This window comes from Galleria mellonella, unplaced genomic scaffold, assembly GCF_026898425.1.
Source record: "Galleria mellonella isolate WM207_F2 unplaced genomic scaffold, CSIRO_AGI_GalMel_v1 utg103, whole genome shotgun sequence".
Taxonomy (NCBI): domain Eukaryota; kingdom Metazoa; phylum Arthropoda; class Insecta; order Lepidoptera; family Pyralidae; genus Galleria; species Galleria mellonella.
Window position 1 is genome coordinate 906291 of NW_026441966.1, and position 12095 is coordinate 918385.

A 12095-nucleotide genomic window follows, 5' to 3' on the forward strand; every position below is an offset into this window, starting at 1 on the left:
AACATTACTTAAAATATTTACAATATACAATAGTTATTTTATAAATAAAGAATATTTGTGTAAATATTATAAAGCTGTATGAAATTTAAACTTTGTCTATTTGTACTGCATGTAATTGTGAAAAAATAAGAAAATGACAGATCATCAAACCACGGGATTGGAATGTGATTTATTTATTATTTAGAATTTCTGTGCAAATCGGCTATTATTTATATATTCATTCAAATTTTTCAATAACAGGTGATTGTATTTCCATGTACTTATTTGTAAAACAGATATAAAATTTGACGTCGAATACATTTGTCGTGTCACATATAAACGTCACCTTGGGCCGATTGCGATAAAGAAATTAATGTTTTTATTGACGTAATGTGAGATAGTGAGAGAATATTTTGTAGCAGAGTGATGGCGGAGACAAGCGAGGCGCAGGCAAGCGCGTCAGCGTCGGCACCCGGCGGAGATGCTGGTCAAGAGGAGGAGAAACACGATGAACGTATGCTGGAGTGCAACATCTGTTTGGACACAGCCCGCGACGCTGTAGTCAGTATGTGTGGACACCTCTTCTGGTATGTAACACTTCTAATACAGTCTTAAAGGTCATTGATTACAATCTCACTGCTATACAATTGCTACCAATTGTCCTTGGTTACAACCAAATGTTTTAAATAATTAGTTCTATATTTCCTATAATTAAGTCCATATTATAGAATAATTAATCAAATAAGTTGTTATTGTTAATTATTTTTAAAATAGAAATGTTTTTTATAAAGCTTTACCAATATTGAACAGCTTTTGATATAGCAAATGATAAGATATTCTTTGTTGGTCTATTTATATTTGCAAAGCATAATATTACATTATCTGATTTTATTATTTAACTCACTAAAAATTGTTAAAATTCAAAATATAAACAGCCAGAACTTTTGTATGATGTACAGGAACCCTTCATTAGACGAAATGTGTCTGAAATGTGAATATATTTATTAAAAATAATAAATAGTTACAACTTTGCCACTAGCTGAAATTACTTTTGATTAATTTTGTAAATATATGAATGTAAATTAATTTGTATGTTTATTTACATATATAAATACAATTCGAACACATTTTTATTTATCTACAATATTAATGTTACATTAATATATGTTTAGGTATGGGATATATAAAATTTCATAGATAACAATAATTTTTTAATTACAATATAATACAATACATAATATATGTGTATTAATATGGTATATTTGTATGTATTTATGCATATATATGTATATGTATGTATATATATATGTATATGTATGTATATATATTTATATGTGTATGTATATATATGTATATGTTTGGTTGTATGTGTTTATTTATGTATGTATATGTATATGACTATCCTGTCACAGATATTATTTTACAAATCTATCTTTTTTAACGCGCCACCTACTTACTTATGCTTTAATTCTTTCTACCCAAAGGTTGTCTGGAAGAGATTGCTTAGCAATAAGACCGCCTTTTGTACTACACTATACGTATTGAAAATTGTTTTAACAAATCATGTTATGTTGGTGCAATAAAGTGTTAAATAAATAAATAAAAATAAATAAATAATACAATAATACACAATTAAAATCTGAGACATAGTATACTTTATATTAGTTCAGATGGTACAAATAATGTTGTTTGTCAGTTAGTACACAACATTAAACATGTACATTCTATGTTGTAACACAATTTTAAATTACAATAAATTATTGTTATTAATAATAAAATATTCAACATTTTGTTGTAACTGATTTATTATATTTTAGCCTGTAACAACAAAATCGTTCAATATGTCAGGTCATTGTCAATATTGTCACATTACATAAAATGTCCAATGTGTGTGTATGTGTCCAATTTAGGATATAACCTAACCATGTACCAAATTTAGTTTTTGCATAAGAATAATAAACGTCTATCCAACCGTTTTTAAACTTTTATATTTATAATATAAATTAAAAGTTTAAAATTTTAAAATTAAAAGTGTCATAAATTAATTATGACAAAAGATGGTATATTTGATGGTGATGAAATAGATATCCAGTAACTGTAATAAGCATAAATAATATCGGCTTATTCATCACCTATGTGGCCAGATACCAGGTTTAATAAAAAATTATGAAATATCTATATTAGTTAATTAATTAATTAAATCACTTAATAAATATAATCAGTGATATTATATTAATAATGAAGTATCACACCCGTGATTCACTTTTCATCGCATAGTTTGCCTGGAAGCATATACTACTAGCATTAAGTCCACCATTTTGTACCATTTCTTTTGGTCAATAAATTTATTTAAGTGAAAAAATAAATAATGTAACTTTAATTCTACAGCTTTTTTTATATCATTGTTTAACATCTTAGAAAATTAATTGGTACCCATATTGTACTAAATGCTAATTGTCTCTCCAATTCCCTTAGTTGCCTCTTATGACTTCCACAGAAAAATAAGGGGTGTTTAGCATTACTGCTCTGACTTAAGATAAAAATCAATCTCATATGCAATCAAATTTCTTTCTTCACTGTGAGACTGGCTAGTATTGTTTTCATTTGCTACTTATTTAAAGCAATTTTAAAACGTGTTATGAACTTTGCAAGATACAGTTGACTAGATATAACTAGATATCTGGCTCTCGAGGAGCAAGGTTAGCCAAATATCCGGTATCTGGCCAAACAGCTATCTATTTCAGATCCCATATTTAGTATCATCATTTCAGCTGTTGACTGTCCACTGCTGAACAAATGCCTTTCTTATAAGGAGAGTTTTGACAATAGTTTATCTTTACCAGATGGAAACTTCGTACAAAAGTCGATTGCTTGGGTACCTCTGTCCCATTCGTGTTTCAATTGTAAAGTTGTGTTTACATGGCTGTGTTTAGGTTTTAAGGGTGGAAGGATATGGCGTGAATTTACAGGGTACAGAAGAATAACACCCGAGTCGTCAGGAATGGCAACGCATGGGGGGTATCATGGGTGAAACAGTATACTCTATTATGTCCATGGTACTGCTCATGTCTATAGGCGACGGTTGCCACTCGGCAGGCGGGTTGGCAACCGCAGTTAGGCTTTTAGGGGTGTTTTAAGAGTTTTAGTTTTTATATTTTTAGTATGAATTCCTATGTCCAAGTAATATAATTTTCAGTTGGCCATGCCTACATCAATGGCTGGAAACGCGCCCAAGTCGACAGGTGTGTCCAGTGTGCAAAGCTGCGATCAGTCGCGACAAGGTGATCCCACTGTATGGGCGGGGCAACACTAAACAGGAGGATCCAAGAAATAAGGTATAGTGTAAATATTTCTTATATTTCCTTAGACTTTTGTGTGTATATTTCGTAGTGTTATTGACCATTTAAATTAGAGGATTATAAGTTATTAATTTTATTTATAAAATAGTATGAGGATGCCTTCGTTATTGATTTATGCTAAGATTTTTTTTATACAACTTAGAATGGCAAACAAGCTAACGTCCCAGCTGATGGAAAGTGTTAACTGTCGCCTATAGACATAAGCAGTACCATAGACATAACAGAGTATACTGTTTTGCCAATGATACCTCCTATGCATTGCCATTCCTGAGGACTCAGGTGTTATTCCTCTGTACCCTGTAAATTCACGCCATATCCCACCCTTCAAACCGAAACACAGCCATGCAAACACAACTGCTTTACGGTTGAATCACGAATGGGAGAAAATTATTTATAAATACATATGTATTTATGGAATACTGACACCAACACTCATGTATGGAAGCGAATCGTGGGTATGGCAGAAGAAGCATGAAAGTAAGATAAATGCTGTACAGATGAGAGCTTTGAGAAGTATGTGTGGTATTACATTAAAAGATAGAGTAAGAAACAGTGTGATTAGAGAGAAGTGTGGACTGAAAGACGATGTAGTGACAAAAATCGTAAAAGGAATGTTGCGTTGGTTTGGTCATTTGGAGAGGATGGATGAAAGAAGAATTACGAAAGAGATTTATCGAGCAAGAATGAATGGTGATGTGGGTAGGGGCCGCCCTAGATGGACGTATGTCGACCAAATAGGCGACGTGCTGAAGAAGGGCCAAATTAAAAGTACCCGTAACCGGCGAGCGTGTATGACAAGATTGATGAATGTGGAAGAAGCGAAAGAGGTTTGTTTGAATCGAAGCATTTGACGTTCCATTGTCTCTGCCTACCCTAATGGGAGACAGGCGTGACAGATATGTATGTATGTATTTATGGTTTATGCACTTGATACGGCAAATTATATAACAACACAAACGGTTGAGCTTGCATTATGCTGTAGATACCTAAGCGCTACGTGTTCGGCTTCCTTTCACAAGAAGAGTTCATTTAAAAAACATGTTTGAAACAAAAGTTGTAGAGAATTTTATTTCCTATAATTATTATAATAAACCTAAATAGTGTTAAAGCTATAGGAAAGGAGATATTTGCAAAATACTCATCTTTTTTTACCTTTGACCTTGAAGCTCTTAAGTCGCGGACACGAGATTTTATGATACTTTTAAGACAACATTTTAGAATGGCAAAATAAAGGCCTATACTAGTTTTCAGATTTTTATCTCTCATTCTGAGCTTCAACCCCCTATATGAGGGGGGAAAGGGATTGTTAGTAATGGAGACTGAGAATTCCATTGCTAGCAATATACCCAACCAGGTCGACCTCCTCGCGGTTCCTCCTGGAAACTATCATGATTAATTTTAGATAAATTCATCATGATGGGCTAACTGGCCTGTTTTCATTCTCATCTATCACCTTTCACTGGTGTCCCGCCAGCGTATCCCGTTAGCGCAGGCGGGGTTACCATTCCATTTTCATCCAAAAAAAACCCCTATATGACTGGTCTAGCTTATGAGTATAATTACCTCTTTCAGATTTTAGTATGTATTTATCTATTGAAATAATTTTTAATACTGATTAAATTGGTCACCGCTTAGGTGCCGCCACGGCCCGCCGGCCAACGTACTGAGCCAGAAAACAACAGCGGCTTCCCAGGGTTTGGATTCGGAGAAGGGTTTCACATGTCTTTTGGAATTGGTGCATTCCCATTTGGAATATTCACCTCCACGTTCAACTTTGGTGATCCAAGACCTAGTGCAGGTACATTTTAAAATAATATTCTAATAAATCTGTCTAGTTTTATTAAATTAAAAAGGATTATTAAAACGGAAATTATATTAAAAAGGAAATAAATTATTTACTAGACACTAAGTGACGACGTGATTTCTGTCTCTCTCTCTTTCTCCTCCAAGTCATCTTTATCGCCACGCAACTCTCAAATTAAAACAACGGTCAACTTGTAAACAATTTCATGTTTTTTCTGCTATTTCGTCGATCTATGCAAATGTTAAATGTATCTTTAAAAATGTTATATTTGATGCATTAATGCGAGTTATATTCATACCCCCTTATATATAAAAACTAGAACTTATTTTAGGTATTTAACTGTTTTGTCACTTTCTTTCAAAATGGAAATATAGCAGGAAAGAAAGAGACAAAGAAGTTCACTAACTAAAATAGGTTTATGAAACGTATGACGTTTTTTTTACACTCCACCACCCATCTCTAGCTCCCCGCGGGACAGCGCAGTATGAAGAAGAACAGTTCCTGTCGAAGATATTCCTATGGGTGGCCATATTGTTCGTGCTGTGGCTGATCTTCGCATGACTGCCGTGTGTGGACACGCTGAGCAGCAAGCACCCTGTGCACTCCTAGCCCACTGCAAGCTCCACTGGAACGACTGTTGAACTTAACCTAATATATTCAATAGACAATTGACGCGTAACGTGTAGCGAGACATGTAACCAAACATTATAAGCAAAGAAGCTCTATTTTGTTACAAAACCAAGAAATATGTTACATGTCATTTGGCCCTGTCGCGTGCTGTTGCGCCTCAATTGTGACATGGCGAATACATGGCTTTACAATTCATTTAAAATAAGAATAGGAATGTCAATGACCTAACGTTTTATCAGTTGATTAGACTTGTTTTGTTTTTTTTAACTAACCAGTGATATGAACTTATATCACCTACTACAATTAAATATGTATACATAATTGTTTATGGTTCTAAAAAGACTGGACACGATCACGTAATCTACCAGAGGGAAACTTTATACAAAAATCGATTGCTTGGGCACCTCTGTCCCATTCGTGTTTCTACCGTGAAGCAGCTGTGTTTCGGTTTGAAGGGTGGGATATGGCGTGAATTTACAGGGTACAGAGGAATAACACCTGCGTCCTCAGGAATGGCAACGCATGGGGGGTATCATGGGCGAAACAGTACACTCTGTTATGTCCATGGTACTGCTCATGTCTATAGGCGACGGTTACCACTTTCCATCAGGTGGGCCGTCAGCTTGTTTGCCATTCTAAGTTGTATAATTGTATAATGTTGTCCGATGTCAACTCGTGAACTCCATTGTAATCTAGAGACGCCAAAACAATCGCAGCTAAATGATTATATATTCACAATATAATTACATTACTCCATGTCTCTTAAAAACCATAAGTCATGCAACGCAAAAGTCAAAATTTACATTTTTTTTTTAATGGGTGAAAATGGTAACCCCGCCTGCGCTAACGGGATACGCTGGCGGAGCACCGGTGAAGGGTGATAGATGAGAATGAAAACAGGCCAGTTAGCCCATCATGATGAATTCATCTAAAATTAATCATGATAGTTTCCAGGGGGAACCGTGAAGAGGTCGACCTTGTTGGGTATATTATATATATATAACTGTCTTATAATTACATAATTAAGAGGAATTACTTAAATTACTAAGGATTACTTTAATTCACACATAATACATCACAGTATTTAGTAAAAATCATTTCTATTCTTATTTTTATTGTATTAAAGGACAGAATTACACTTGTCAGTTACCGGCATTCGAATGTGTATGAAATTAAGGCTAGTGGTTAACCCTTTCAGACCTGAACGATGTGAATGTGAAAAAGACTCCATTTTCCGCGCTTAGCCTCTCACTTGGGCCATTGTGCGTATCAACCTGAACGATACGGGCGTGAGTTGTAACTTTAAAAAATTCTAAAACCGCGCGCAATTCATTTTTACGCACGAAGCTGAAATAACATGATAGTGAGATTCTAAAGCAGCCAATAAGAAATCATTTTAGCGGTTAAGTGGTGCAGTAGTCTCGTGCGTGCCGGCAAGATGGCTTGCCTCCAAAACACGAAAATATATTTATTCTGAAAGAAAAAAATCTTAGGCCTGAAAGGGTTAATTTCCTTATAAAAGTTATGTTTTCTACTAATTCTTTAAATTTACTGTCAAAATGTAAAAAAATAATGTCAAGTAGTTACTCGTTGTCGATGGTTCAAGTATGTATTTGTTGCCTATAGAGATCAAAATTGTGTTTGATCAAAGCAGCCATTCTGATATCCGAATACGGTAAACGATCAAGTGTAATACGGCCGTTGTGTAGCAACGATAGGGAACTCACTGATAGGGCTGTATGCGTATATCCTCAAATCTTATATATTAAAAAAAAAACTTTCAGTATCCAAATTTCTACCATAAATGTTAATAAGTGGTATTTGGAAAGTGACAAAAGAACTGTAAGCTTTTTCAATGTTTAGCCATTTTAAAAATATTTGCAAAAATATATCTGGAACGTGAACTGTAAAAGGTATAATGTAAAAAATTTTATAACATAATTGCTCATATTTTAAAAATTAACAATTTGTATGTATGTTCAAACAAACAACCGATGTTTACTATTACAAAACATACACAAATTTATTATTTAACTAGCGGTCCGTCCCGGCTTCACACGGGTGGACATTTTAACATTTTAAAAATATTAAGGCTGCACACGCGACGGAAGCTTAAAAATGGAGTCATTTCTCCCGTTTTCCTAACATTTCCCTTCACTGCTCTGCTCCTATTGATCGTAGCGTGATGAAAAGTATACTATAACCTGTCCAGGAGTATGAAGAATAATTATACCAAGTTTCGTTAAAATCCGTCGAGTAGTTTTTGCTTCAGACAGACAGACAGACAAAAATTTCACTGATTGCATTTTTGGCATCAGTATCGATCACTAATCGACCCCTGATAGTTATTTTGGAAATACATTTCATGTACAAAATTGACATCTCTACAGATTTATTATAAGTATAGATAAGTGCATTATTGAAGCCTGACCAATGGGTTCCCTACGAGTCCTTTGTTAACTGACTGCTTAGTCCGCCATGTAATACTATTACGTTATGTTTGCTTCTAGTAGTTAAATCCCGTAGCGATATCTGCGGTAGAAGCATAAATTATTATATATATTGTTTTTATTTAAGGAAATAAAAATGTCTGGGAGTGGATGTGGCGAGATATATAAATCTGTAACTAATATGGGATGCTGGAAATAGTTTCTGCAGGGTGAAACCGAAATCTTTAGTGTCAGTGAAACATTAACGCTTTCAACACAAAGAAAGATGCGGTTTGAAAAATAAAAAAAAAATTGGACCTTTGAATATTGTGTATCCAGAACTTTTTTTTTTAATTATTTAAAAATGGTACAGTGCATCCGCCTATGTTGACGTTAGATAATGGCGGGAAAGTAAAATTTAAAGATGAGAAATGGCTCATTGTGATAAATACGATATGGTTTTACCAGGACGGTTGACAGGGGGAATCGCGTGAAAATCAATCTGACAGGGTATGTTGCTAACAATGGCGACTGGCGTAACCGTTACTAACAATTCCTAACCTCAAAATTATTTGTCGTTATTGAATTCACGAAACATCTGTCCTAATACGTACTGCGATGTTTTTTTTTTTTTAATTCGACTAATAATTTCGATTTCACTTTGTAGATTAATTATTTAAAACTGCAGGCTATTTGTTTTTATGTGAACATATTGTCAGTGTAGGTTTGCGGTTGCATCCTACATCTGCTGTACATCGATTTAATTAAATGATTAAATATAAGTCACTACCAGGAGATGGGACTGCAATATGAATGTTCGACGCACATTAATGCGTTGAACAGTTTATGGATTTGTATTTCAGTGGTGCTGATAATCTTCTCGATACAACGCTCCAGGTACCGAGGTGACGTCAATCTTTGGTCATTTTAGTAACGTCATTTTTTGGTCATCTTAAAGTCGCGATCCAAAGATAACGATGACGTTGCCATTTTTGTTTGAGTTTAGTTACAAATATGGATTTAAGCAGATGCCACAACTAGGTAGACTTTGCGGAGTTGTATATAAAATTTATGGTAAAAATACTGTCTGTATTTTCATATAGTTACATGAAATGGTATTTTCGAAAAGGATTAGTCTGGAACGGGGTTTTAGCTATAATAAATAGCTTCTAAGAAAGTAGTAAATTTTTCGAACAAATTGAGATACTTGCGGCGTCTACCTGCCCATAGTTGTGGCTCTCACATTGATCGACTGACAGAATTCACAGTCTAAACTCATTCTCAGTGTAGGCTAGACTGTAGGCGTATTATATTTTGTATATTTTGTACAAAAGTTCCTTATGTCGTATAAAGTGGGTGAGCACGGTGATGGATTTTATAGCAGTTAAAAAGAAGCGGAAATTCCCTATGATGTAATAATATAAAATATTGCGCGTCGTGGGGTATCGGTGGGGTCTGCTTCCACGTATGTTGGCAGAATTGGGACGTATTAGAAATGGTACTTTACGTGTCACGTTTTGTATGAGTATATTGATAAGTTGGCATTTTTAAATAGAATCATTTAGTTTATTTTGTTGTTTGCCCCACTGTGAGACGGGCGCGATGTATGCATTTATGCATATTAATTCCAAAATTATCTTTCCGTCGTCTAAGTCATTGTATATAGTCAACATACACCGTAATAAAAAAAAATCACACCGTAACAGTTTTTTTGTATATTTTTTTTACGGAACCCTAATACAGTTTGTACCTCTAATAAATAAATTAATATATTTATTTTCTGTATATAATATTCCATGTAAAAATTTCAACCTAGTCACATTTTAGTGAATTTATTTCAGTGAAGGTTTGTCTGTGTGTATACGCGGTGTCTTCGCCGATTACGAATAAATTTATATATATATATATATATATATATATATATATATATATATTACTTAGAAGGGTTTACTAATAAATTTTTAATTTACTTGGTTTACTTCCTTAATTATTGTCTGCTATTAGTAGTTAGTATGATTCCTTATAATAATTAAAAAGTAAGTTTTTAATAAAGAAGTAATGATTTTATTACTTGAATCGTTATAAAGAAATTCCAAAGAAAGTGGTCAGCACCAGTGACTAATGCAAATATGTAAATGACTATAAAAACAATCTCCTCGATAAATTTGCACTATGATTAAGGATTAGGTTATGAAATTAATGATTACATTGTGTACCAATGAGAAGTTGCTCGATGATGAGTTAATTAAATATGAAAAAAAAAAAAGAAATAGTACACCGGGTCGATTCTGAAAGGACATTTAAACGTATCTGTAAACTCTTCCACAGAATACAGACAGCCAATTATAGAGTTTGAAGGTAGGATATCTCACATTTGAAAGCTTACACCCTCTACTGATGAGGTGCTTTTGGCTGCAAATTAGAATTATTTCCTTTTATTCACTAAAAACTTGTTACGGTCACTTGCCAAGGATCGCCTCTTGTGTCCTATAGGCTATAGTGACTTAGACTCTGTTGTTAGTTGCTAGATAATCCATATTCTACTTAAGAATAAAAGAAACGCAAATGGCGATGTATTAATTTGGGAAAACTGTCTGATTTCATTGGATTGTTATAGTTGAATAAATCAACATACCAATTAATCTTGCTTGAACCGCTTACTACAACAAACATCTCTAAGGATCCTAAAAGAAAGTGATATTTTTCCTATGTTTTTTCTTGGCATTTCATTTGGTTAATTAATTGTCATCCACAATTCGACCAAAAAAAAAACAAAATATTGTGAATGTAGATATAGGTAAAAATTATATATAAAAATGAAGTTTTAGAATTCGGCCCGCTATATTTTAAAGTAATATGCCCACTCTGCAGTTACTGTATTTCTATGTCTCATTGATTCTTTAATCGAATACTGTTTGCCATCATACGCTGCAGACGTCTGGGCTAGTTTTATCTAACGAGCTTATATGGTTATATTAAAAATTCCTAATTTTGGAGAATTCATCGTATGGCAACTTTGTATTGCTTTTAAATTAAAAGAATATGATTAAATTATAATTTATTAAAAAGACTATAAAAATAAATCATGTACATGTATATACACAAATATACATATGTGCAATCTTGTTAAAGTCACGTGTAATATTCTGTTATTTACTTAAATATATGTGTAGCTAGAAACGTATACCAGTTTGAAACTTAGGTAGAATATTCAAAAATCTTGGTATACTCCCTAAGGAACTCTGTAAAACAAGAGATATTTATGAATACAGCTAAATACTATGTTATAATCATACTTTAACCTTGACATTAAAAATTCAAAAGACATAACGAGTGAAACTAGCAAATGTTAAGTTTCAAGATACAAGCGTTTACATAATAATACACGTGACCATATTTTGGATATACAGAGAAAGCTATTTCGTTGCCAACTTCAGTTTTTTGTCTGCATTTGACAAATAAAAGATGAAAATAACGTTGCGTATCATCTGCATGCATTTGTTATTTTTATATATTTAAAAATTTGGATACTATGAATTTGTTTTGATCGTATTTTTAATAATATAGATGTTCCGAATAGGATCTATACAGGGATTGCAAATGCGTTGTTACGTTTTGGACGCATTACTTGTATTCACTTGATTTCGAGTTGTCATTTAACATTAAGACTTATAAGCAAGTGGTAATATCCGGCTCGAAGGACTATGGAAATTTCAGTGCCATACCCAACTGTAACATCGAAAATAAGCCTATGACTGTCTATTTAATAACAGCACTAATAAACAAATGGTTTTAATCGTCGACTTCACAGTGCAGAAGTATCAACGTTTGGGGGTGATCGTTATTACAATGTAGTAAGGCATATTATTCGGAACATCTCTTATAAATAAATTA

General features: G+C 33.4%; 1 protein-coding gene across 2 annotated transcripts; it reads left to right on the plus strand.

Moving 5' to 3' along the window:
- The first annotated feature begins 101 nt into the window (after window positions 1-101).
- On the plus strand, window positions 102-8486 carry LOC113517188 (E3 ubiquitin-protein ligase RNF185-like). 2 transcript variants are annotated; one of them, XM_026901762.3, is made up of 5 exons: window positions 102-240; window positions 399-566; window positions 3176-3314; window positions 4974-5136; window positions 5606-8486. In XM_026901762.3, exons 2-5 carry the CDS (start codon window positions 406-408, stop codon window positions 5701-5703), a joined length of 561 nt encoding a protein of 186 aa, XP_026757563.1. In that variant the 5' UTR covers window positions 102-240; window positions 399-405; the 3' UTR covers window positions 5704-8486. The 2 variants fall into 2 exon arrangements, with proteins under 2 accessions (XP_026757563.1, XP_026757564.1); XM_026901763.3 differs by having other exon boundaries at window positions 111-240; window positions 402-566.
- The last annotated feature ends 3609 nt before the right edge of the window (window positions 8487-12095 follow it).